The 24,626-nt window shown below is 51.1% G+C and overlaps 1 protein-coding gene across 4 annotated transcripts; it reads left to right on the top strand.

The window, feature by feature from the left end:
- Window positions 1–1,278: 1,278 nt before the first annotated feature.
- Window positions 1,279–24,075, top strand: mllt11 (MLLT11 transcription factor 7 cofactor). Of its 4 annotated transcripts, none has more exons than XM_085978597.1 (2): window positions 1,279–1,363; window positions 23,714–24,075. In XM_085978597.1, exons 1-2 carry the CDS (start codon window positions 1,310–1,312, stop codon window positions 23,999–24,001), a joined length of 342 nt encoding a protein of 113 aa, XP_085834723.1. In that variant the 5' UTR covers window positions 1,279–1,309; the 3' UTR covers window positions 24,002–24,075. The 4 variants fall into 4 exon arrangements, with proteins under 4 accessions (XP_085834723.1, XP_085834725.1, XP_085834727.1 ...); XM_085978599.1 differs by lacking the exon at window positions 1,279–1,363 and adding an exon at window positions 6,704–6,890; XM_085978601.1 differs by lacking the exon at window positions 1,279–1,363 and adding an exon at window positions 11,655–11,723.
- Window positions 24,076–24,626: the final 551 nt, after the last annotated feature.

Raw genomic sequence — 24,626 nt, 5'->3', positions numbered from 1 at the left:
GAGCGCTTTCATCGTTCTTTAAAAACCTCCCTCCGCGCCAGCCTGGCCGACACCAGCTGGATCGACAAACTACCCTGGGTTCTCCTGGGATTGCGTACCGCGCCCAAAGAGGACCTCCGCGCCTCTGCGGCCGAGATGGTCTACGGCCAACTGCTCAGAGTACCAGGCGACTTCCTCCCCCTGACAACGGAGCCGTGGTCGGCCGCCAGACAGCTTTCCCTGCACCAGGACGCGGCCCAGCAATTCCGTCCAGTGCCCACTTCGCAACACGGCCCGCAGCCGTCCTACGTGCCTCGAGACTTACGACATGCGGAGTTCGTCTTCATGCGCCGGGACACGCACAGAGGCCCACTGCAGGCACCATACACCAGCCCCTTCCCAGTATTGGAGACGGGGGACAAAGCTTTTCTTATCGATGTCGGCGGAAAGCCGGACCTTATTTCAGTAGACCGCCTCAAACCGGCGCACCTGGACCTCAGCTTCCCGTTTCGGCCGGCTCTTCCCCCACGGCGGGGCAGACCTCCCGCGTTGGCGGCGGCCCCACAAGAGGACCAAGACACGCCAGAACCTTATTTCCTGGCCGCCGCCCCACCTTCGCCGGCAGCCCGTCCAGCCAGCCCACCGGCAGACCAGCCGCCAGACCAGCCGACGAACCAACCGGCCGACCTCCCAGACAGCCCTCCTCACACGCCAGATGGCTACTACAGCCGCTACGGCCGCTTGGTCAAACCTCCGCAGAGACTGACTTTTACAGTTAACGAGGATTCTGGGGGGGCGTACGTTGCCACATTGGGGAAACACTGTGTGTATGTAGATAAACCTGTATAATCCCCTTTTAACTGCGGTATTCCCCTCCCCCTGCAAGACAGTTGCAAGCTGAGAGGAATAAGGCACGTTCAGACTTGCCTGCTGCTGATAGAAGGAAAACCAATCAGGTTCCAGCAGGTGACCAATCCGTGAGTCATCACAGGTTCGCGGGCTTCACGAATTCAGTACTGTATTGTGAGAGTTGGAGTAAAGACCTATTTCTTTTAGCTCGCTGTGTTGCCTATTTCTTTACACGGGAGACCGTAGTCCCCCACAACATGATGCTGACATCATAAGTGATGTCATTTTCACACGATGCTGACATCATAAGTCACATGATGCGGACATAATAAGTGATGTCATTGTCACATGATGCTGACATCATAAGTTACATGATGCGGACATAATAAGTGATGTCATTGTCACATGATGCTGACATCATAAGTTACATGATGCTGACATCATAAGTGTTGCCATTGTCACATGATGCTGACATCATAAGATGCTGGCACATGACATCATCATTGTAACCGAAACCACTCCGAGGAAATCAACAGTAAGTTTGATTTGAATTTCAGCATTTAAGTATAATACAAATTATATTTATGTATTATGAATAATTAATAATTGACTGCATGTTTATGACAAAATTAAAACGCTTCAAAGACATGTGTGCTCCCAAAGTCAAAATAAGTACATGTGGTAAAAGAGGCCAAGATGGCTGATTGTTCCTGTACAGGGACAAATAATTGGTAAATAAGAATGTTTCTATAAAATAAAAGTACACACAATACCCAGCAAAACAAAAGACAAGTAACGTGAACTGTTAAATAAGACTAAGGCTGCTATTGTAAATCACTGGTTAGGCCCCAGCTGGAGAATTGTGTCCAATTCTGGGCTCCACACTTTAGGAAGGATGTCGAGGTCTTGGAGAGGGTGCAGAGGAGATTTACCAAAATGGTACCAGGGATGAGGGACTTCAGTTATGTGGAGAGGCTGGGATTGTTCTCCTTAGAGCAGAGGCGGTTAAGGGGAGATTTGATAGAGGTGTTCAAAATTATGAGGGGTTTTGATAGAGTAAATAAGAAACTGTTTCCACTGGCAGGAGGGTCGGTAACCAGAGGACACAGATTGAAGATAATTGGCAAAAGAGCCAGAGGGGAACATAAGTTTTGTTTTAACGCAGTGAGTTGTTGTGATCTGGAATGCGCTGCCTGATAGTAACTTTCAAAAGGGAATTGGAGAAATAGCTGAAAAGGAAACATTTGCAGGGCTGTGGGGAAAGAGCAGGGGGGGAGTGGGACTAATTGGAGAGCTCGTTCAAAGAGCTGGCACAGGAACGAAGGGCCGAATAGCCTCCTCCTGAGCCGTATGATTCTATTAGATAAGCTAAAAGGTTAATGGTAAAGTGGATAGTGGGCAACTGTGGTAGTAATGGGAAAAGATCTTTCAGCTACATTAAGAGTGATGTAATAAAACTCACTACGCACTTGGTTCGAGCATAAAGCAAGGCTTTAATCAACTGGTTTCAGAACATGGAGGTCTAGTTGTACTTCACTAGTTCCTGTCTTACAAAATGTCCCTGAACAAGCTGGGCCCACGCCCGAGTATTTATACTCCTTGGACGGCGCCACCAGCTGGCCGTCCAGTGTTATTTCACGAGTAGTTTCTTTATGATGATGAGGTTTAGAACAAAGAGTCAGTGGACTATCAAAGACCAAAGGTTGGGCCATTGAAAGATGCTTAAGGACAGGGTGGAAAGGATTCTCAGGGTATGGCAGACTTACCAAACGAGTACTTTGCATTAGTCTTTACTCTTGAAGATGAATGATGCTTAACCAACAGCAGCGAGTGGTGCTGTTAACAGTGAAATTGTTAATCGTAAAATAGATGAGGATATCACGTTGGATAGAAGAAGGAACCTTAAAATAGATCGGGCTGCCGGCCTAGATAATATCCACGAGGCTCCTTAAAGAAGTGGAGCAGGTGCTGTGTGAGCCACTCGCCCGTATCTTTAATAGCTCACTGAAATTGAGGACTGTTCCCTCAGACTGGAAGGATGCCAATGTGGTTCCAATTTTTGAAAAGGATAATAAGGCAGAACTGCGTAACTCGAGGCTCATTAGCTGGACTTCAGTAATAGGTAAAATGCCCAAAGGTCTCATTTAGAGATGCCCTATATGACCACTTGGACAGAGAGGGCCTTAAGCAGGGACACCCAACACAACTTCCAAAAAAGGTTGTGTCCTATATATTTGACTGCATTGTTTTGAAGAGGTTAGTAGATGAGGGTGACCTGGTTAGACAATGTTCCATCTGGACTTTCAGAAAGCTTTTGATAAGGTGCCTCACAAGAGGCTTCTCTACAAGATAGAATCTTGTAGAAACATAGATGATAGGAGCAGGAGTAGGCCATTCAGCCCCTCGAGCCTGCTCCGCCATTCAATGCGATCATGGCTGATCATCCAAATTCAGTACCCGGTCCCGGCTTTCTCCCCATATCCCTTGATCCCTTTAGCCTTAAGAAATATATCCAACTCCTTCTTGAATATATTTAATGAATTGGCCTCCACTGCTTTCTGTGGTAGAGAATTCCACAGGTTCACCACTCTCTGGGTGAAGAAATTCCTCCTCATTTCTGTCCTAAATGGCTTACCCCTTATCCTTAGACTGTGACCCCTGGTTCTGGACTCCCCGACCATCGGGAACATCCTTCCTGCATCTAGTCTGTCCAGTCCTGTAGGATTAATGGATTGAGAATTGGATGAATTGCCCGTAGGCAGAATGTTGGTGCTGGACTGGAATCTGCTTGGAGAACTGGTTACTAGTGGTGACCCTCTGGGGAACGGTGTTAGGACCTTTTGCTATTTACTATTTTCATTAATGACCTAGATTGTAGATGTTGGGGGGGAGGGGAATGATCCACGAGTTTGGGAATGGCACCAAGATACGTGCGAGGGTTAGGACTGTAGGGGATGCTCAACTACTGAAAGCAGTGTTGGGGCAATTGGCCCGAGTTTGGTAAATGATGTTTAACTTAGAAAAGTGTCGTGTTATGCATGTGGGCAGGTCTAATGCTACAAATATAAATGTTAAGATAATTGGCAAAAGAACCAGAGGGGGGAGACGAGGAGAATATTTTTTACGCAGCGAGTTGTTGCAATCTGGAATGCGCTGCCTGAAAGCACAGTGGAAGCAGATTCAATAGTGACTTTCAAAAGGGAATTGGACAAATACTTGAAAAGGAAAAGATGTCGGTGATGTAATAAAACTCACTACGCACTTGGTTCGAGTATAAAGCAAGGTTTAATCAACTTGTTTCAAAACATGGAGGTCTAGTTGTACTTCACTAGTTCCTGTTTACAAAATGTCCTGAGCAAGCTGGGCCCACGCCCGAGTATTTATACTCCTTGGACGGCGCCACCAGCTGGCCGTCCAGTGTTATTTCATGAGTCTTTCTTCATGGATCACAAGATTCATAACATTGGGTTTATGAGGAAAGAGCAGGCAGAGTAGCTCGTTCAAAGAGCCGGCACAGGCACGATGGGCTGAATGGCCTCCTTTTGTGCTGTGTCATTCTATGATACATACACCCTACAGGGAATCTTGTGATCCATGAAGAAAGACTCATGAAATAACACTGGACGGCCAGCTGGTGGCGCTGTCCAAGGAGTATAAATACTCGGGCATGGGCCCAGCTTGCTCAGGACATTTTGTAAACAGGAACTAGTGAAGCCAGCTATGAAAGAGAGAGCTGGGTGTTCACAGTGAATCACTCTCGAAAGGTTCATGACTAACGCCACAAGGCTACAGCTAAAGCAAATCGGGTTCTAGTTTGTCGTCGCAGGGCCGTTCACTACAAAAACAAAGCATACCATTTTGTCCTTGTCCAAGACCTCGGCTAGAATACTGTGGCCAGTTTTGGTCTCCTCAGATTGGCGGGGTGTAACTGAAGCTTTGGAAAGAGTGCCGCGGAGGACCGCATGATTAAATAGCGAAAACACCTTAGATATCCGGATTGGCTGAAAGAGCTGGGGGGCCTGCACATGTTGGACTCGGGGGCAAATTGATTTAATTTTCTACATGTTTCCCTTTGTGTTGGAATCCAACGGTTAATTCTGGCGTTGGGAGTTGCCGTGGCAGCTGAACATTCCCCAGTCCAGAATATCTCTTCAGCTTGGGGACTGGATCCTTGAGCGCTTCGACGCGCTGCGGCAATTTATTATTGTGTTTCGTAACTGTGAGGGGGAAGGAAAGAGATTCTAGGGGCGGCACTTTCGACTTTCTAAAATGAAAGACTTGCATTTCTCCAGCGCCTTTTACGACCTTAGTACATCCCAAAGCGCTTTACAGCCAATGAAGGACTTTTTTTGAAGTGTGGTCACTGTTGTAATGTAGGAAACGCGGCAGCCAATTTGTGCACAGCAAGCTCCCACAAACAGCACTGTAATAATGAGCAGATCATCTGTTTTAGTGATGTTGATTGAGGGATAAATATTGGCCCCAGGACACCGGGGAGAACTCCCCCTGCTCTTCTTCCAATAGTGGCCGTGGGATCTTTTACGTCCACCTGAGAGGGCAGATGGGGTCTGGATTTAACGTCTCATCTGAAAAACGGCACCTCTGACAGTGCGGCGCTCCCTCAGTACTGCCCCTCCGACAGTGCAGCACTCCCTCAGTACTGCCCCTCTGACAGTGCGGCGCTCCCTCAGTACCGCCCCTCCGACAGTGCGGCGCTCCCTCAGTACTGCCCCTCCGACAGTGCAGCACTCCCTCAGTACTGCCCCTCTGACAGTGCGGCGCTCCCTCAGTACCGCCCCTCCGACAGTGCGGCGCTCCCTCAGTACCGCCCCTCTGACAGTGCAGCGCTCCCTCAATACTGCCCCTCCGACAGTGCGGCGCTCCCTCAGTACAGCCCCTCCGACAGTGCGGCGCTCCCTCAGTACTGCCCCTCTGACAGTGCGGCGCTCCCTCAGTACCGCCCCTCCGACAGTGCGGCACTCCCTCAGTACTGCCCTCCGACAGTGCAGCGCTCCCTCAATACTGCCCCTCCGACAGTGCGGCGCTCCATCAGTACCGCCCCTCCGACAGTGCGGCGCTCCCTCAGTACTGCCCCTCCGACAGTGCGGAGCTCCCTCAGTACCACCCCTCTGACAGTGCGGCGCTCCCTCCGCACCGCCCCTCCGACAGTGCGGCGCTCCCTCAGTACTGCCCCTCCGACAGTGCGGCGCTCCCTCAGTACCACCCCTCCGACAGTGCGGCGCTCCCTCAGTACCGCCCCTCCGACAGTGCGGAGCTCCCTCAGTACTGCCCCTCCGACAGTGCGGAGCTCCCTCAGTACTGCCCCTCCGACAGTGCGGCGCTCCCTCAGTACCGCCCCTCCGACAGTGCGGCGCTCCCTCAGTACTGCCCCTCCGACAGTGCGGCGCTCCCTCAGTACTGCCCCTCCGACAGTGCGGTGCTCCCTCAGTACTGCCCCTCCGACAGTGCGGTGCTCCCTCAGTACCGCCCCTGCGACAGTGCGGCGCTCCCTCAGTACTGTCCCTCCGACAGTGCGGCGCTCCCTCAGTACTGCCCCTCCGACAGTGCGGCGCTCCCTCAGCACTGGCACGGGGAGTGTCAGCCCGGATTTTCTGGTGCTCAAGTCTCTGGAGTGGGGCTTGAACCCACGACCTTCTGACTCAGAGGCGAGAGAGTGACACTTAATTTAAATTGAGTGTGGAAAGTGGGGGGGGTGGGGGGGGGGCAGGCTTTGGGACCCTGCGGGCAACTTTGGTGCCATTAAGGAAGGGATGGAAAGAGTGAGGGAGGGGGGGTGAGGAGGAGACAGCTGGGACAAAGGCGGCGGAATACAGACAGCTGGATTTGTCACTGATGAAATAGTTCAGGCGTGACACTCTCAGCAAGCCTTGGCTGCATTGCAGTAAAGAGCGATCAACTGACTGAGGGGGAGGGAAGCAGCCTCAGGGCGTCTCTTACTCTGTCTCTCTCTCTCTCTCTCACACACACACACACACAAAGAGCCCTCTCTTTACCAACCGAGCCAGCATTTCCTGGACGAAGTAATTTCAATCTCAGAAAAGGTCAGTATGTGTCTATTTTTCCCTCTGAGCATTTTTAAAATTTACCTGCGTGTAGTGGCTGTCAGGATGCAGAATTACATCGTCATGCTCAATAGATTAGCTATTCTGCTCATTTTCCTAATATCTGGAGATTAAAAAGCTTTAGCCTTATACCGGCTATACAAGATATAGACTTAAAGTGGGTACATTTTAGCATAATCTTTTTTTTTAAGTGCCCTGATTTTAAAAAGAAAATCAGAATTGAGTGCACGAAACCCTTGGGGACAAAAATCTATTTTTGGATTTTCAGGGTCAAATTTTCTTCAGAGTCTGAATTGGGATTTGTGTTTAGATCTCAACTGAGCATCTCTTAAGGATGATGCTAGGTTTTAGCACAGAAACAGAGCTGAGACCTGAATTTTCCCAGCTTCCATTCAGAGACAATGGGGGGGGGGATTTAATTTACACCCCCACCCCCCAAAATCTTTTATTGTCTTGCCTCCCCTTGCGTTGCTAAATTTTCTTCAGCTACACCTTGACAGGGCGCACGGGGAAAACGCACGGCGTGGCAGAGCAGTGGGCGAGGTTGCGAAGGGACCCTGGGGACTGATTCCAGCCAGTGGTGTTGGCGCCGATGCCGACTGCGTGTCTGTCTGCCTGCCTGCCGTGTCAGTGCCTGGCGGGCTGCTTTGATTCTGCCGGCAGAATTGTCTCGGTTGGGCGGGGAGGGCGGGGCGGGGGGTGCGCGGGTGTTGCAGCCCACTCCCGGCATCCTCGGTCGGGGACTGCGGTTTTCGCCAAGCCTCCGGGATGGCCCTGGAGTCTCCCGGGAATTGTCGATCGGACTCCAGGACACGGCTGCGAGCAATGCCCCCGGTGGAGGGGGGGGGAAAGGGGAAAAAAAAAAATCACAGGGCAAATTTTAAAAAATATATTGTGGCGGTACCACTGGTTGTCCCTTACATTGAGATACATAATTCCCTTTAACTTACCTTACTGTATGTTTAACTTACCTTTTGGGGCCGTTGCCCTTTTAACTTACCTGTTGGGGCCATTGCCCCTTTAAGACGCGCCCTAGCGCGCTGACGTCACGTCACGTACGACGTGATGTGCATGCGCCGGCACAGCCCGGCCTAGCGTCTTCGGCCTCAACGGCCAGCCGACGATGGCGACGCGATCTTCCGCTCCCGCGGCAAGCACCGGCACAGCCCGGCCTCGCGACCTCCGCCTCAACGGCCAGTGACGCAACGACGCGCATCACGTGACGCCCTAAGCGCGGGAAACGCGAACAACGTGATGACATCACAACACAAACGTGATGACGTCATCACGCTCCCCACAGGACTGCAAACTCAGTCCTCGTGGAGTCCCCGCTGGGACAAGACCTACACCACGGTGCTCCTACAGTCAGCCATCTTACCTGCTATCTTACCTGCTGTAATTAGCCTGTTCCTGTAAATAAACAACTTATTTATAGTTTGTCAAAGTCAAACTCTCTTATTTAGTGGCGATCTACACGAACCGCTACAATATATATTTTTTCGTTTTTCTTGAACACTTTCGCTTAATAGTCTTAAATATTGGAGATGGGGGGGCAAAGGCTGTTTGACTGACAGGCAACACAAAGAGGCTTTCCGTTTCCCAATTGGTCGTAGGAGAGCGGGGCAACGTGAGGATGGACATGTCGAAGCAAGCAATGGCGGGAGAGTGTGCGCGGTCGGTGGTCACGGAATGAAAACTCCAGGGACGCATCTGACATAAAAAGACTACTAAGCACTTGGTTGGAGTATAAAACAAGGCTTTAATCAACTGTTTCACAACCATGAGATTCTAGTTACATCACTAGTTCCTGGTTACAGAAACATCCTGAGCAAGCTGGGCCCACGCCCGAGTATTTAGACTCCGTGGACGGCGCCACCAGCTGGCCGCCCAGTGTTACTGCACGAGTCATGATAAGATTCATGACAACGTCCAACCGGAGATGGCCACCCCTATTGGGGACCCATGTCGATTTTTTTTTAACTTCTTTTCAGGATTCCATTCCCAGCCCCGCCCATGGCCACCGTGCAGACATTTCTACAGGGGGCTGCATTCAGTGCCCAACCTCCTTCGTCCGATCTGGTCAGCACTCCCCCCCCTTTGCTGGCCACGGTGCCGTCTAAAATGTTCTCACCCGGGCCACCTTGAGGGTGGGCTTGTCAGTCCATTTCTGGGATTAGTGTGGGCGATCCAATCGTCTTGCCTTTCCACAGCGCCTTTCACCATCTCAGGGGCGTCCCAAAGCGCTTTACAGCCAATGAAGTACTTTTTCGAAGTGTGGTCACTGTTGTAATGTGGGAAACGCGGCAGCTAATTTGCGCACAGCAAGCTCCCACAAACAGCAATGTGGCACTGACCAGATAATGTTTTGGTGATGTTGGTTGGGGGATAAATATCGCCCAGGTCTCCCTTGCACTTCTTCCAATAGAGGCCTTGGGATCTTTTACATCCACCTGAGAGGGCAGACGCGGTCTCGGTTTAACGTCTCATCCGAAAGACGGCACCTCCGGCAGTACTGCGCTCACTCAGTACTGCACCTCCGACAGTGCGGTGCTCCCTCAGTACTGCCCCTCCGACAGTGCGGCGCTCCCTCAGTACTTCCTCTCCGACAGTGCGGTGCTCCCTCAGTACCGCCCCCCGACAGTACGGCGCTCCCTCAGTACCACCCCTCCGACAGTGCGGCGCTCCCTCAGTACTGCCCCTCCGACAGTGCGGCGCTTCCTCAGTACTGTCCCTCCGACAGTGCGGCACTCCCTCAGTACTGCCCCTCCGAGAGTGCGGCACTCCATCAGTACTGCCCCTCCGACAGTGTGGCGCTCCCTCAGTACTGCCCCTCCGACAGTACGGCACTCCCTCAGTACTGCCCCTCCGACAGTGCAACGCTCCCTCAGTACCGCCCCTCCGACAGTGCGGCGCTCCCTCAGTACCACCCCTCCGACAGTGCGGCGCTCCCTCAGTACTGCCCTTCCGACAGTGCGGTGCTCCCTCAGTACTGCCCCTCCGACAGTGCGGCGCTCCCTCAGTACTGCCCCTCCGACAGTGCGGCGCTCCCTCAGTACCGCCCCTCCGACAGTGCGGCGCTCCCTCAGTACTGTCCCTCCGACAGTGCGGCGCTCCCTCAGTACTGCCCCTCAACAGTGCGGCGCTCCCTCAGTACTGTCCCTCCGACAGTGCGGCGCTCCCTCAGTACTGCCCCTCCGACAGTGCGGCACTCCCTCAGTACTGTCCCTCCGACAGTGCGGCGCTCCCTCAGTACTGGCACTTTGAGTGTCAGCCTGGATTTTGTGCTCAAGTCTCTGGACTGGGACTCGAACCCACGACCTTGTGACTCAGAGGCTACCCACTGAGCTTAAAACATATATTATTCAGTCCTTATCACATTGCTGTTTGTGGGATCATGCTGTGTGCAAATTGGCTGCCGGGTTTCCGACATTACAACAGTGACTGCCATTCAAAAAAAGCACTTCATTGGCTGTAAAGTGCTTTGGGAAATCCTGGAGTTGTGATCAGCGCTGTAGAAATGTAAATCTTTCCTTTTTTCCTTCTCTGGCACCTCACCAAAGTGGCTCTCTTCATGCAATACAAGCAAAATACTGCGGATGCTGGAAATCTGAAATAAAAACAGAAAAATGCTGGAAACACTCAGCAGGTCAGGCAGCATCTGTGGAGAGAGAAACAGAGTTAAGGTTTCAGGTCGGCGACCCTTTCGTCAGAGCTGGAAAAAGTTAAGAGATGTAACAGATTTTTAAGCAAGTGTCGGAGCAGGGAAAGGGGGGAGGGGAGGAAAGAACAAAAGGGACGGTCTGAGATAGGATGGAAGGCAGGAGAGAGTAAAGGACAAAAGGGATGATGGTGCGGGGCAAGAGGAGATGGTAATGGGACAAGTTAAGAAACAAAAGATGGCTCGAGATGAGGTGTAAATGGCGAAGGCGAAATCGTCAACAGCTGCCATGTGAAAATAAATAAGGGCCGAGGTTATGGTCTGAAATTGTTGAACTCGATGTTGAGTCCAGAAGGCTGTAAAGTGCCGAATCGAAAGATGAGGTGCTGTTCCTCGAGCTTATGTTGAGCTTCATTGGAACAGTGCACGAGGCCGAGGACGGTGAGGTCAGAGTGGGAGCGGCGCGGAGAATTAAAGTGACAGGCGACCGGAAGCTTGGGGTCCCCCTTGCAGACTGAACGGGGAGGGCGGGGGGGGGAGGCAGGCGTTCCACAAAGCGGTCACCCGATCTGCGTTTGGTCTCCCCAGTGTAGAGGAGACCGCTTCAAGTGTGAGCTCCCACTGTGTGCGTCAATAAACTATCTGAGCGCCGGTCAGCCCGATCCAAGGAGGATGGGTCATTGCCTGGTGATCAGGGGCAGGAAGCCTGGCTAATTCCTCCCCGCACCCCCCCCCACACCCAACCCACCTTTTTGCCAGAGGACACTAAGGGGGAAAAATTCAGTTGTCAGCGATGTTTGCGCCGCTCGCGAAATTAACTAGACATTTGGCGGCGGCGCTAAACACTACCGCCGCGATCTCCTGCGCCGGCAGATCGTGACGTCAGTCGAGCGCGCAACGCCCCGGTGGCGCCCCGGACCGGATATTGAGTGGCGCCCCCTGCCTTACCGCCTGCCGCGAGCAACGACAGGTTGAGGGGAGCGTGATGCTGTCAGAAAGAGACTAGGGGAGCGCTATTTAAAGGCGACCGCTTCCTGCCTTTTTTTGTCGATGACATTTTTGCACCACGCATTCTGAGAGAGAGAGAGAGAGAGACTTCTGGAGAGATTCAACGCTGTGTGAAGGAGTTTTGGGGACTGAGCAGCACTTTGCAGGTTCATTTTGATTTGCCCTTCCTTGCTTCGCCAGCGCTCTGAGGTAGCGCCTCGCTCCTCGGCCTTTGCGCCTTAAGACAGGTGTGAAGCGCCTGATTTAGCGCTCCAATCACCTCCAGGGGCGATAAAAGCCAAGTTTGCCGTCGGAGGCGATCATTAGCGCCAGGCGCTAAACTTTGCACACGGCCGCTAATGGCGCCCCAAACGGGGCGATACCGAATTTTTCCCCCTAAGTGTGGTGGGCTAGTTGCTGCCTTGCCCAATAGCTACCCTACTTAATAGCACAGACCATTGACTCCACTGTGCTTGAGGGTTGGCGGGGGCAGTGGCAGGCGGGGGGAGAAGGTTCAGAACAAATCTGCGGAAATAACATTTCAGTGAGCGAGTGGTCAATCCGTGGAACAGGCTCCCTGGGGAGGAAGCAGTTTGTATTGATTCAGGCAAATGGAAATTAGTCAGATTTGCTGCAGTAAATAACATTATGGAATGTTAAATGTGAGTAATTGGAGACATGACACGGGATAAGTGCAGCGCGCTCGAGAGGAACAGCTGACTTTCGGACCTATGATCCCCAAAGCTTTCCACCACTGGGGAGGAGGTTTTTTTTTTCCTCGCCTCGTGTCCTGGGGTCTCCTGCAGCCCAATCGATAGAGATTGATTGCTAGAATTAGTCCATCATTGTTGTGTCATGCGACGGCAGAACGGGAGCTGGACGGACCCTGGCCTTTTACCGTCTGCGCCGAGCCACAAGCCTCCACGGAGTGCTTTTGCCGGTGATAGCAGAGCTGAAATCGAAGTCACTCCCCCACCCCATCTCAAGTAGATGACACAGATATTGCTTGCCAGAGCCCACGGCTGTAACGAGGGCGCCATCTGGCCTGTTCCTGGAATCAGGGATTGCTGTGGCAAAGATGCCAAATAGAGTCTTGAGCAGAGAATGAGTCATTAAATTATTACTGGGGCAAACAGCTGTTTGCCAGAAACAGACGGGTTTAACATGGAGATTTTATTCTCGTGAGAATTTCTTCTCTCAAGCTTTTTAATATAGACCTGCAATTATATATATAGCATTGTGCGTCATCTCACTATATATACAGGAAACTTTCGATTAACTGGCCCCTAAATAACCGGAACGCTCTATCCACCGGCAAAATTCAGGAGTCGGTTCAGGTAACTTTTTTTACTTTTATTACTTTTTTTACTCCATTTGTTGCTGTGCATGGGTGTAGCTGAAGCTGTTGCTAAGCTACAGAGACGCTTGCAACTTGTGGCCATTGTTCTGAACCTGTTGCTAAGCAACAGGGTTTGTTGCTTTATACGGAGCTCTGAGCTCCGTATCTTTTACTATAGCGTTCGGTTATCCGGAATTGTTGATGAACCGGCACCACGTCGGTCCCGCCCATGCCGAATACCAGAAAGTTTCCTTATATAATAGGAAACTCTGTTTTAACCGGCACCTAAATATCTGCAAATCTCTCTTAACCGGCAAAATTCAGGAGTAGGTTCAGGTAAGTTTTACTATATATTAGTGGCCGTGTATCCGGGGTTCCTGGATCTGTGGCCGTGCAACAGGGACGCCTGGATCTGTGGCCGTGTAACCGGGGTTCCTGCACCTGTGGCCGTGCAACAGGGACGCCTGGATCTGTGGCCGTGTAACAGGGACGCCTGGATCTGTGGCCGTGTAACCGGGGTTCCTGCACCTGTGGTCGTGCGACAGGGATGCCTGGATCTGTGGCCGTGCAACAGGGACGCCTGGATCTGTGGCTGTGTAACTGGGGCTCCTGCACCTGTGGCCGTGTACAGAGCTCTCGTACCTTGGTAAGTATACCTCTCTGTAATCCGGACTTTTTGATCAACTGGCACCACGCCGGTCCCGTCGGTGCCGGATAAAAAAAGAGTTTCCTGCATATATATTCGCCTCTCAGAAATAGCCCCTCCTTCCTGTCTGCCGTCTCTTCCTGGCATGCAGTTCCTTGGGCTTTGCACAGGCCCCAGTGTCTAGTCCGAGCGGCCACTCTCGACGTGTAAGCCTTAATTCAGGAGAAACTTCTTTACCCAGAGAGTGGTGAGAATGTGGAACTCGCTACCACAGGGAGTGGTTGAGGCGACTAGCATAGATGCATTTAAGGGGAAGCTGGATAAACACATGAGGGAGAAAGGAATAGAAGGATACGCTGATGGGGTGAGATGAAGAGGGGTGGGAGGAGGCTGGTGTGGAGCAGAAACACCGGCACGGAGCAGATGGGCCGAATGGCCTGTTTCTGTGCTGTTAATGCTATGTAAGTTCTTTTTACTATGCAAGTTGTTTCTATCTAGATAAAGCTGACGTTTAAGTGATGCCAGCAGGGTGCTCCATAATAGCTCATTGACCTCAGTGGTTGAAGCGAACAGCATAGATGCATTTAAGGGGAGGCTGGATAAACACACGAGGGAGAAAGGAGTAGAGGGAAGAACGGGAGGAGGCTTGAGTGGAGCGTAAAACGCCAGCATGGATTGGTTAGGCCGAATGACCTGTTTCTGCCCTGTGTATTATATGTATGCTCTGCAGAGAGTGTTGGCAGGCTATTCTACCACAGAAGGCATCGCAGCCAAGTCCAGTCTTCTCCTCGGATGGGCTTTCCAATGGGGGAGTGGGGGGGGGGGGCAATGTGGGGGGTGGGGGCAATGAGGAGCAGGAAATTTGGGTGAATTTTCCTTCCTTTGCCCAGGGTCGCGGAGGCTGCTTGCATCAGCCCTTTAGCTTGCGGAGCTCCCTCATGACTTTGTCCTCACGTTGTAGGGTCTCACTTGGGTGGGCGGGGGGGGTGGCGGGGGGAGGTGTCATCGTGTTGTACTTCTGCCAGAACATGTCCTCAGTTTGTTACAGTCTCCCTGAGCAGGGCCTCCTCTTTCACGTTGGCGGTCTTGCCCGAGAGGAACATACAGGCATAGCACGATACAGAGCGTAATGTGCGGTACGGATAGATACAGTATGTGTCAATTGCAGGCACAGCACAGAATTTAGCTGGCAGCTTGGCTCCAGTTGGTAGAAACCGTGCCACCCGACTCAGAAGATTGTGGGCTCAAGCCCCATGCCAGGACTGACGTAAGAAAGCTACTAGGCACTTGGTCTAAGCGTTAAACAAAGCTTTAATCAACCGTTTTACAACATGGAGGTCTAGTTGTGTCCTTCACTAGTTCCTGTTAAGAATGTCCTGCGCAAGCTGGGCCCGTGCCCGAGTATTTATACTCTCCCTGGACAGCGCCACCCGCAGGCCACTCAGTATTATTTCATAAGTCTTTCTTTCATGAATGACTGATTCATGTCAAGGACTACAGCACGTAATGTGGGCCGCCATTTCAGTGCAGTGCCGCGGGAGCACTGCAATAAGAACGCAGGAGTGGCCCACTCAGCTAGATCATGGCTGGATCAGTACCTCAACCCCATTTACCCGTCTTTGCTCCATATCCCTCAATTCCCTTACCCAACAAAAGTCTATCGATCTCAGTCTTGAAAATTTCAATTGACCACCGCCACCCGCCCCCCAAGAGCCTTTTAGGGGAGAGAGTTCCAGATTTTTACTAAAAAAAGACTCGCATTTCTACAGCGCCTTTCACGACCTCAGGACATCCCTGATGTAAAAAAACTACGGAGTGCTTGGTTTGAGTATAAAACAAGGCTTTAATCAACTGTTTCACAACCATGAGATTCTAGTTACATCACTAGTTCCTGGTTACAGAAACGTCCTGAGCAAGCTGGGCCCACGCCCGAGTATTTATACTCCTTGGACAGCGCCACCAGCTGGCCGCCCAGTGTTACTTCATGAGTCATGATAAGATTCACGACAGTCCCAAAGCGCTTTACAGCCAATTAAGTACTTTTTAAAAATTTAGTCATTGTTGTAGTGTGGGAAAGACGGCAGCTACCCTACGTGAACTGGAGGTGTACAGGAACTCGGCTGCCCCCACGTCCTAACTCGCTCCGAGTCCCGTTCACCCATCACCCTCCCTGTGCTCGCTGACCTACATTGGCTCCCGGTTAAGCAACGACTCGATTTTAAAATTCCCATCCTTGTTTTTAAATCCCTCCACGGCCCTCGCCCCTCCCTATCTCTGTAATCTCCTCCAGCCCCACAAACCTCTGAGATGATATCCACGCTCCTCTAATTCTGCCCTTTTGAGCATCCCTGATTATAATCGCTCCACCATTGGCGGCCGTGCCTTCAGCCGCCTGGGCCCTGAGCTCTGGAATTCCCTCCCTAAACCTCTCCGCCTCTCTCTCCTCCTTTAAGACGCTCCTTAAAACCGACCTCTTTGACCCAGCTTTTGGTCACCTGTCCTAATATCTCCTTACGTGGCGCGGTGTCAATTTTTTTTGTCCCACAATACTCCTGTGAGGCGCCCTGGGACGTTTTACTAAAGGCGCCGTATAAATACAAGTTGTTGTTGTAGCTAGTTTGCGCACAGCAAGATCCCACAAACAGCGCTGTGATACTACCCTTTGTGTGAAGAAGTGCTTCCTGACATCACCCCTGAACGGCCTGGCTCTAATTTTACATAGAAGATAGGAGCAGGCCATTCGGCCCCTCGAGCCTGCTCCGCCATTCAATGAGATCATGGCTGATCATCCAAATTCAGTACCCGGTCCCTGCTTTCTCCCCATATCCCTTGATCCCTTTAGCCTTAAGAAATATATCCAACTCCTTCTTGAATATATTTAATGAATTGGCCTCAACTGCCTTGTGTGGTAGAGAATTCCACAGGTTCACCACTCTCTGGGTGAAGAAATTCCTCCTCATCTCAGTCCTAAATGGCTTACCCCTTATCCTTAGACTGTGACCCCTGGTTCTGGACTCCCCGACCATCGGGAACATCCTTCCTGCATCTAGTCTGTCTAGTCCTGTTAGAATTTTATAAGTTTCAATGAGTTTTTATGGCGATTCCCCCCTTGTTCTGGACTCCCCCCGCCCCCCACTCCAGAGGAAATAGTTTCTATCTACCCGATCAACCCCTTTAATCGTCTTAGAACACCTCGATTAGGTCACCCCTTAATCTTCTATACTCAAGGGAATACAAGCCTAGTCGTTGTCTGAAATGCCACCCCTTTCAATGAGGCACTAAACTGATTTTAAAAGATCCCTCGACAATTTGGCATCCTGGCCAACATGTCATCTTTTCTTATTCAAACGGGCAAGGCCAGTGTTTATTGCCCATCGCCAATTGCCCCTTGAGAAGGTGGTGGTGAGCCGCCACCTTGAACCAGGATGGTGTGTAACTTGGAGGTGGTGTCTGTTATAAATCTCATCATGATGAAGAAATGACACATGAAATAACACTGGACGGCCAGCTGGTGGCGCTGTCCAAGGAGTATAAATACTCGGGCATGGGCCCAGCTTGCTCAGGGACATTTTGTAAGACAGGAACTAGTGAAGTACAACTAGACCTCCATATTTTGAAACAAGTTGATTAAAGCCTTGCTTTATACTCGAACCAAGTGCGTAGTGAGTTTTATTACATCAGTGTCCTTCTTGGTGGAAGAGGTCGCGGGTTTGGGAGGTGCTGCCGAAGAAGCCTTGGCGAGTTGCTGCAGTGCATCTTGTTGATGGTGCACACTGCAGCCACGGTGCGCCGGTGGTGGAGGGAGTGAATGTTTAAGGTGGTGGTGTTCCTTGCTGATCTTGTCCTTCTAGGTGGAAGAGGTCGCGGGTTGGGGAGGTGCTGCCGAAGAAGCCTTGGCGAGTTGCTGCAGTGCATCTTGTCGATGGTGCACACTGCACACTTCTCCCTCAAGCATTAATAAGCAGAATAACGTGCCATTCATCTTATTGTTGCTATAGGATATTTTTTTTAAATTCATTCACGGGATGTGGGCGTCGCTGTCAAAGCTAGCATTTATTGCCGATCCCTAGTTGCCCCTTGAGAATGGAGTGATGAGCCACCTTCTTGAACTGCTGCAGTCCCGTGTGGGGAAGGTACGCCCACAGTGACTTTGTTTGGTACAACTGAGGCCATTTCAGAGGGCAGTTAAGAGTCAACCACATTGCTGTGGATCTGAAGTCACATATATCCAGCCAGACCGGGTAAGGACAGTAGATTTCCTTCCCTAAAGCACATTAATGAACCAGATGGGGTTTTACGACAATCCGGCAGTTACCATTACTGATAATAGCTTTTTTTATTCCAGATTTAATTTATTTAATGAACTGGATTTAAATTCCCCAGCTGGCGTGGTGGGATTTGAACTCGTGTACTCCAGATTATTAGTCCAGGCCTCAGGATTACTAGTGCAATAACTTAACCACGATGCTACCGTTCCCGTACAACACAGAAACAGGCCATTCGGCCCAACCAGTCCATGTTTATGCTCCACTCGAGCCTCCTCCTGTCTTTCCTCATCTAACTCTATCAGTGTAACCCTCTATTCCCTTCTCCCTCATACGCTTGTCCAGCCTCCCCTCAAATGCATCTATATTTTTCGCTTCAACCACTCCCTGTGGTAGCAAGTTCCTTCTGAATTCCCTATTGGATTTCTTGGTGGCTGTCTTGTATTGATGGCCTCTAGTTTTGCTCTTCCCCACAAGTGGAAACACTCTCTCTCTATCCACTCTATCAAAACCTTTCATAATTTTAAAGACCTCTATTAGGTCACCCCTCAGCCTTCTTTTTTCAAGTGAAAAGAGACCCAGCCTGTTAGAAAAATAGGAGCAGGAGTTGGCCTGCTCCACCATTCAATATGATCATGGCTGATCCTCTATCTCAATACCATGATCCCGCTCTCTCCCCATACCCCTTGATGCCTTTTGTGTCTAGAAATCTATCGATCTCCTCCTTAAATATATTCAGTGACTTGGCCTCCACAGCCTTCTGTGGTAGAGAATTCCACAGGTTCACCACCCTCTGAGTGAAGAAATTTCTCCTCATCTCAGTCCTAAATGTCCTACCCCGTATCCTGAGACTGTGACCCCTCGTTCTCGACCCCCCCCGCCCCAGCCAGGGGAAACATCCTCCCTGCATCCAGTCTGTCTAGCCCTGTCAGAATTTTATACGTTTCAATGAGACCCCTCTCATTCTTCTAAACTCTAGTGAATACAGGCCTAGTCGACCCAATCTCTCCTCATACGACAGTCCTGCCATCCCAGGAATCAGTCTGGTGAACCTTCGCTGCACTCCCTCTGACGTAATAAAACTCACTACGCACTTGGTTCGAGTATAAAGCAAGGCTTTAATCAACTTGTTTCAAAACATGGAGGTCTAGTTATCTTTCACTAGTTCCTGTCTTACAAAATGTCCTGGGCAAGCTGGGCCCACGCCCGAGTATTTATACTCCTTGGACGGCACCACCAGCTGGCCGTCCAGTGTTATTTCATAAGTCTTTCTTCATGGATCATAAGATTCATAACACCCTCTATGGCAAGTATATCCTTTCTTAGGTAAGGAGACCAAAACTGTACACAGTACTCCAGGTGTGGTCTCACCAAGGCCCGGTATAACTGTAGTAAGACATCCTTCCCTGATAGGTGTACACTAGCATTTCTGGTATCATCCTTGTAAATCTTCTCTGCACCCTCTCCAGTGCCTCTATATCCTTTTTAGAATAATTTATTGTAAGAGCTAAGTTCTTGCTGTGCACATAATGGCTGCCATGTGCCTTCTACATAGCAGTGACGGCATCTTCAGAGTAATTTATTTTATATGAAGAACTTTGGGATGTTTTTACAAGAGGTAAGAATCTGCACTTATATAGCGCCTTTAGTGTCCTCAGGGCATCCCAAAGCACTTCACAGCCAATGAAGTACTTTTTGGAGTGCAGTCACTGGTGTACCGTAGGAAACATGGCAGCCAATTTACGCACAGCAAGCTCCCACAAACAGCAATGAATCGATTTTTGGTGGTGGTGGTTGATGAAAAATGTTGGCTCCCCAGAACACCAGGCGAACTCCCCCTGCTCTTCTTCAAATAGTGTCATGGGCTCTTTTACATCGACGGAACAGGCAAGACGGGGCCTCGGTTCAATAACTCATCGGAAAGGCGGCACCTCTGACAACGCAGCACACCCTCAAGAGTGCGGAAATATCAGGCTAGATTAGACTGCAGTGGGGCGCGGTATAATTCTTTCAAAGAGAATTTTTAGAATGCGTCTGTGCTACAGTGAACCATACAGGCCATAAATTCAATCCCCAGTCCGTGTCCCGGTAACTGATAGAAACATAGAAGATAGGAGCAGGAGTAGGCCATTCGGCCCCTCGAGCCTGCTCTGCCATTCAATGAGATCATGGCTGATCATCCAAATTCAGTACCCTGTCCCTGCTTTCTCCCCATATCCCTTGATCCCTTTAGCCTTAAGAAATATATCCAACTCCTTCTTGAATATATTTAATGAATTGGCCTCAACTGTCTTCTGTGGTCGAGAATTCCACAGGTTCACCACTCTCTGGGTGAAGAAATTCCTCCTTATCTCTGTCCTAAATGGCTTACCCCTTATCCTTAGACTGTGACCCCTGGTTCTGGACTCCCCAACCGTCGGGAACATCCTTCCTGCATCTAGTCTGTCTAGTCCTGTTAGAATTTTATAAATTTCAATGAGATCCCCTCTCATTCTTCTAAACTCCAGCGAATATAAGCCTGATGTCAGCGTACGGGTACTACAATTAGACTCAGCGCCTCTGGGACGATGGGGAGGGCGGTGGGGGGGCGGGGGGTGAGGGCAGTAAGTGCGGTGGGGGGGGAGGAGAGGAAGGAAAATACACCAGAGTTCCCACGACTGAGCGCTGCTCAGTAACCACGGCTGGAAAGGACGCGCAAGAGGACAGGATCAGGCTCAGCTGTGATGCCCACTACAGTTGAATAGTCTTCCAACGCACCCAGGCTCATTAAGTTATTAAAAGTAGCAACACATATTAACAAGGCCATAAAAAATGCAAACAAAGCACTGGGATTCACTTCTAGAAAAAGAGACTTCAAAAGCAGAGGGGTTATGTTAAACTTGTATCGAACCTTGGTGAGACCACACTTGGGAGCACTGTGCATAGTTCTGGTCACCTTATTAAAAAAAGGATGTAGAGACACTGGAGAAGGTGCAAAAAGATTTACAAGGATGTAATAACTGAGAGGATATCAGGAAAGATTGAACAGGCTGGACCTAAGAGAAGATCGAGAGTTGACCTGATCGAGGTTTTTAACGTTATGAAAGGGTTTCGATAGGGTAGACGTAGAGAAGGTGTTTCCACTTGTGGGGGAGACCAGAACTAGAGGCCGTCAATAGAAGATCGTCACTAATAAATCCAATCAGGAATTCAGGAGAAACTTCTTTACCCAGAGAGTGGTGAGAATGTGGAACTCGCTGCCACAGGGAGTGGTCAAGGCGAATAGCATAGATGCATTTAAGGGGAGGCTAGATAAACACATGAGGGAGGAGGGAATAGAGGGTTACGCTGATAGAGTTAGAGGAGGAAAGACGGGAGGAGGCTCGAGTGGAGCATAAACGCCGGCATGGACTGGTTGGGCCGAATGGCCTGTTTCTGTGCCGTACACTCTACGTAACATTCTCCAGTCGGGTGGTCGAGGCGACTAGCACAGATGCATTTAAGATGAAGCTGGATAAACACACGAGGGAGAAAGGAATAGAAGGATCTGCTGATGGGGTGAGATGAAGAGGGGTGGGAGGAGGCTGGTGTGGAGCATAAACACCGGCACGGAGCAGATGGGCCGAACGGCCTTGTTTTCTGTGCTGTACATTCGATGTAATCCACACACGAATGGTGGTTACGTCAAAGAGGCACTGTTGGTGAAACCGTACCCCGGCGGGGGAAGGCTGATGGTTTTGGCCGAGCTCTCGCCTTTTGACACAATAAGCATTGTTCCTAGCTTCCATAAAAAATAAATATTTCCTTATCAAAGGAATTGCGCTCTGCGACAATTCTTCCTGTACAATTCCCAAGGCAGGAGCTGTACGGAGGAAAAACAGTTTAAAAAAAAAAAAATACGGGCGGGTCCTCAAGACAAAAAAAAAATAAAACTCCTTTTTGGCAAAGCGAGGAACGACGAGCGTCAGCGAATGAGTCACAAAGTCATCGCTTCGGCCGCGCCCGCTCGCATTCTGGCCTCAGGAGTTGAAAGTTGACGGGTTCAAGGGCCACTCCACCACCCTGAGCCGACAAATCTTCCAAGCCGGCGCTGCATGGTCGCGGGTGCCGCCTTTGGGACGAGGCGCTATAAACAATACCGCCGCCGCCACCGCCCACCTCGTGAGACGCGCCTGCATGTTCCGGTGGATGTCGGAGATCCCACGGCCTCTGAAGAAGCAGCGGATGGGGGCGGGCGGGGGGGTAGTTTTCCCAACGTCAGGAAGGATGATCCCGATGGCCGGGGAGTCCAGAACCAGGGGTCACAGTCTAAGGATAAGGGGTAAGCCATTTAGGACAGAGATGAGGAGGAATTTCTTCACCCAGAGAGTGGTGAACCTGTGGAATTCTCTACCACACAAGGCAGTGGAGGCCAATTCATTAAATATATTCAAGAAGGAGTTAGATATATTTCTTAAGGTTAAAGGGATCAAGGGATATGGGGAGAAGGCAGGGACAGTGTACTAAGTTTGGATGATCAGCCATGAGCTCATTGAATGGCGGAGCAGGCTCGAGGGGCCGAATGGCCGACTCCTGCTCCTATCTTCTATGTTTCTATGTCCCGGTCAACATTCCTCCTGCAGCGAACACCACCCGAAGGCGGACGGACCGGTCAATCGTCTCACTCGCTGTTTGGCAGGATCCTGCCCCGTGCTCACACACAGCTGCAGCCATCACTTACATTGCCAGCGACCGCAATGTGAACGATTCATTGTGCGCTGCAGCGCTTTGGGATGTCCTTTCAGGCAGGGGGACTCGCATTTCTCCAGCTCCTTTCACGACCACTGGACGTCCCAAAGGGCTTTACAGCCAATGAAGTACTTTTTTTTTTGAAGTGTGCTCACTGTTGTAATGTAGGAAACGCGGCAGCCAATTTTCGCACAGCAAGCTTCCACAAACAGCAATGTGATAATGACCAGATCATCTGTTTTAGTGATGTTGGTTGAGGGATAAATATTGGCCCCAGGACACCGGGGAGAACTCCCCCTGCTCTTCTTCCAATAGTGGCCGTGGGGTCTTTTACATCCACCTGAGAGGGTAGACGGGGCCTCGGTTTAACGTCTCATCAGAAAGACGGCACCTCCAACAGTGCAGCGCTCCCTCAGTACTGCCCCTCCGACAGTGCGGCGCTCCCTCAGTACCGCCCCTCCGACAGTGCGGCGCTCCCTCGGTGCCGCCCCTCCGACAGTGCGGCGCTCCCTCAGTACCGCCCCTCCGACAGTGCGGCGCTCCCTCAGTACCACCCCTCCGACAGTGCGGCGCTCCCTCAGTACCGCCCCTCCGACAGTGCGGCGCTCCCTCAGTACCGCCCCTCCGACAGTGCGGCGCTCCCTCAGTACCGCCCCTCCGACAGTGCGGCGCTCCCTCAGCACTGCCCCTCCGACAGTGCAGCGCTCCCTCAGTACTGCCCCTCCGACAGTGCAGCACTCCCTCAGTACTGCCCATCTGACAGTGCGGCGCTCCCTCAGTACCGCCCCTCCAACAATGCAGCGCTCCCTCAGTACTGCCCCTCCGACAGTGCAGCGCTCCTTCAGTACTGCCCCTCCGACAGTGCGGTGCTCCCTCAGTACTGCCCCTCCGACAGTGCGGCGCTCCTTCAGTACTGGCACTGGGAGTGTCGGCCTAAATTTTCTGCTCAAGTCTCTGGAGTGGGGCTCGAAGCCATGACCTTTTGATGTATAAATGCAAGTTGTTGTTGTTGTAATAAGTGCTACATAAATGCAAGTCTTTCTTTGTGATGTTCCATTAGTGCCTGTTATATCCCCCCCCAATGGCATTTACCCACAGTTACATCGGTTCTGTAAGGTTGTGTTGAATTTTTGGACAGCAATGACTAAACCGAAAAAATTCTTGTGCCCCCCCCACCCCCCCCCGCTCCCTCTCTTCCAGTTGAAGATGCTTGACCTGCTCAACAGCCAGTACGACTCCTTCCTCTTCTGGAGGATGCCCATCCCCATGATCGACCTCTCCGAGCTCGAGGTGCTGGGGCAGGCCGTCCCGAAGGCCGGCTCGGGAGGCCAGGGCCCGGCCGGCAGACCCTACGCCTCGCAGGCCCTGTCGGAGGAGGAGGAGGAGGAGGAGGAGGAAGAGGAGGTGACCCTGGCCGAGTACAACTCCTTCAACTACTGGAGAGCCCCCATCGCAAGCTTCAAGGGACTGGAGTTGGAGCTGCTTTGAGTCTGTTAAAACAGAAGCCATCTTGAACGAGCCCATAGCATGCTGTTCGTGATTTATAAATTTTACTGTGTGTATCAACGGATTCAATTGTTTTCCCCCAACCCTGCTATATTTAATCCCCCCTTTAAAATGTACTTGGGAATCAAAGCCAGGGCAAATTTTGAGTTGCAATGGTTGTATAGGGCTCCAATTCCCCCCGCATTGTAATAGGTTGTCATCGATTACTCTTTAGCTTCCTATCAGATTGATACAGAACAGGAGGAGGCCATTCGGCCTGTCGTGCCCGTGCCGGCCCTTTGAAAGCACCGTCCAATTACGTCCCGCTCTCCCCCTTGCTCTTTCCCCACAGCCCTGCAAAGTTTTCCCCTTCAAGTATTTATCCAATTCCCTTTTTTTTTTAGAAAGTCTCGACTGAATCTGCTTCCACCGCCCTTTCAGGCAGAGCGCGTCCCAGATCACCGCAACTCGCCGTGTTAAAAAAAAAGAAAACTTCTCCTCGTCTTCCCCCCCCCCCCCGACCCCCTCTGGTTCTTTTGCCAATCACCACATTGGGGGAAGGCGCCAGGAGACTAGGAACAGGAGGCGGCTCTTCAGCCCCTTGAGCCTGTTCCGCCGCCATTCAATT

This window comes from Somniosus microcephalus, unplaced genomic scaffold, assembly GCF_052327205.1.
Source record: "Somniosus microcephalus isolate GS21.2 unplaced genomic scaffold, FLI_Smic_1.0 unresolved_chr7, whole genome shotgun sequence".
Classification (NCBI taxonomy): domain Eukaryota; kingdom Metazoa; phylum Chordata; class Chondrichthyes; order Squaliformes; family Somniosidae; genus Somniosus; species Somniosus microcephalus.
Note: the sequence above shows the minus strand (reverse complement) of the source record. Positions and strands in the feature narration are given on the sequence as shown.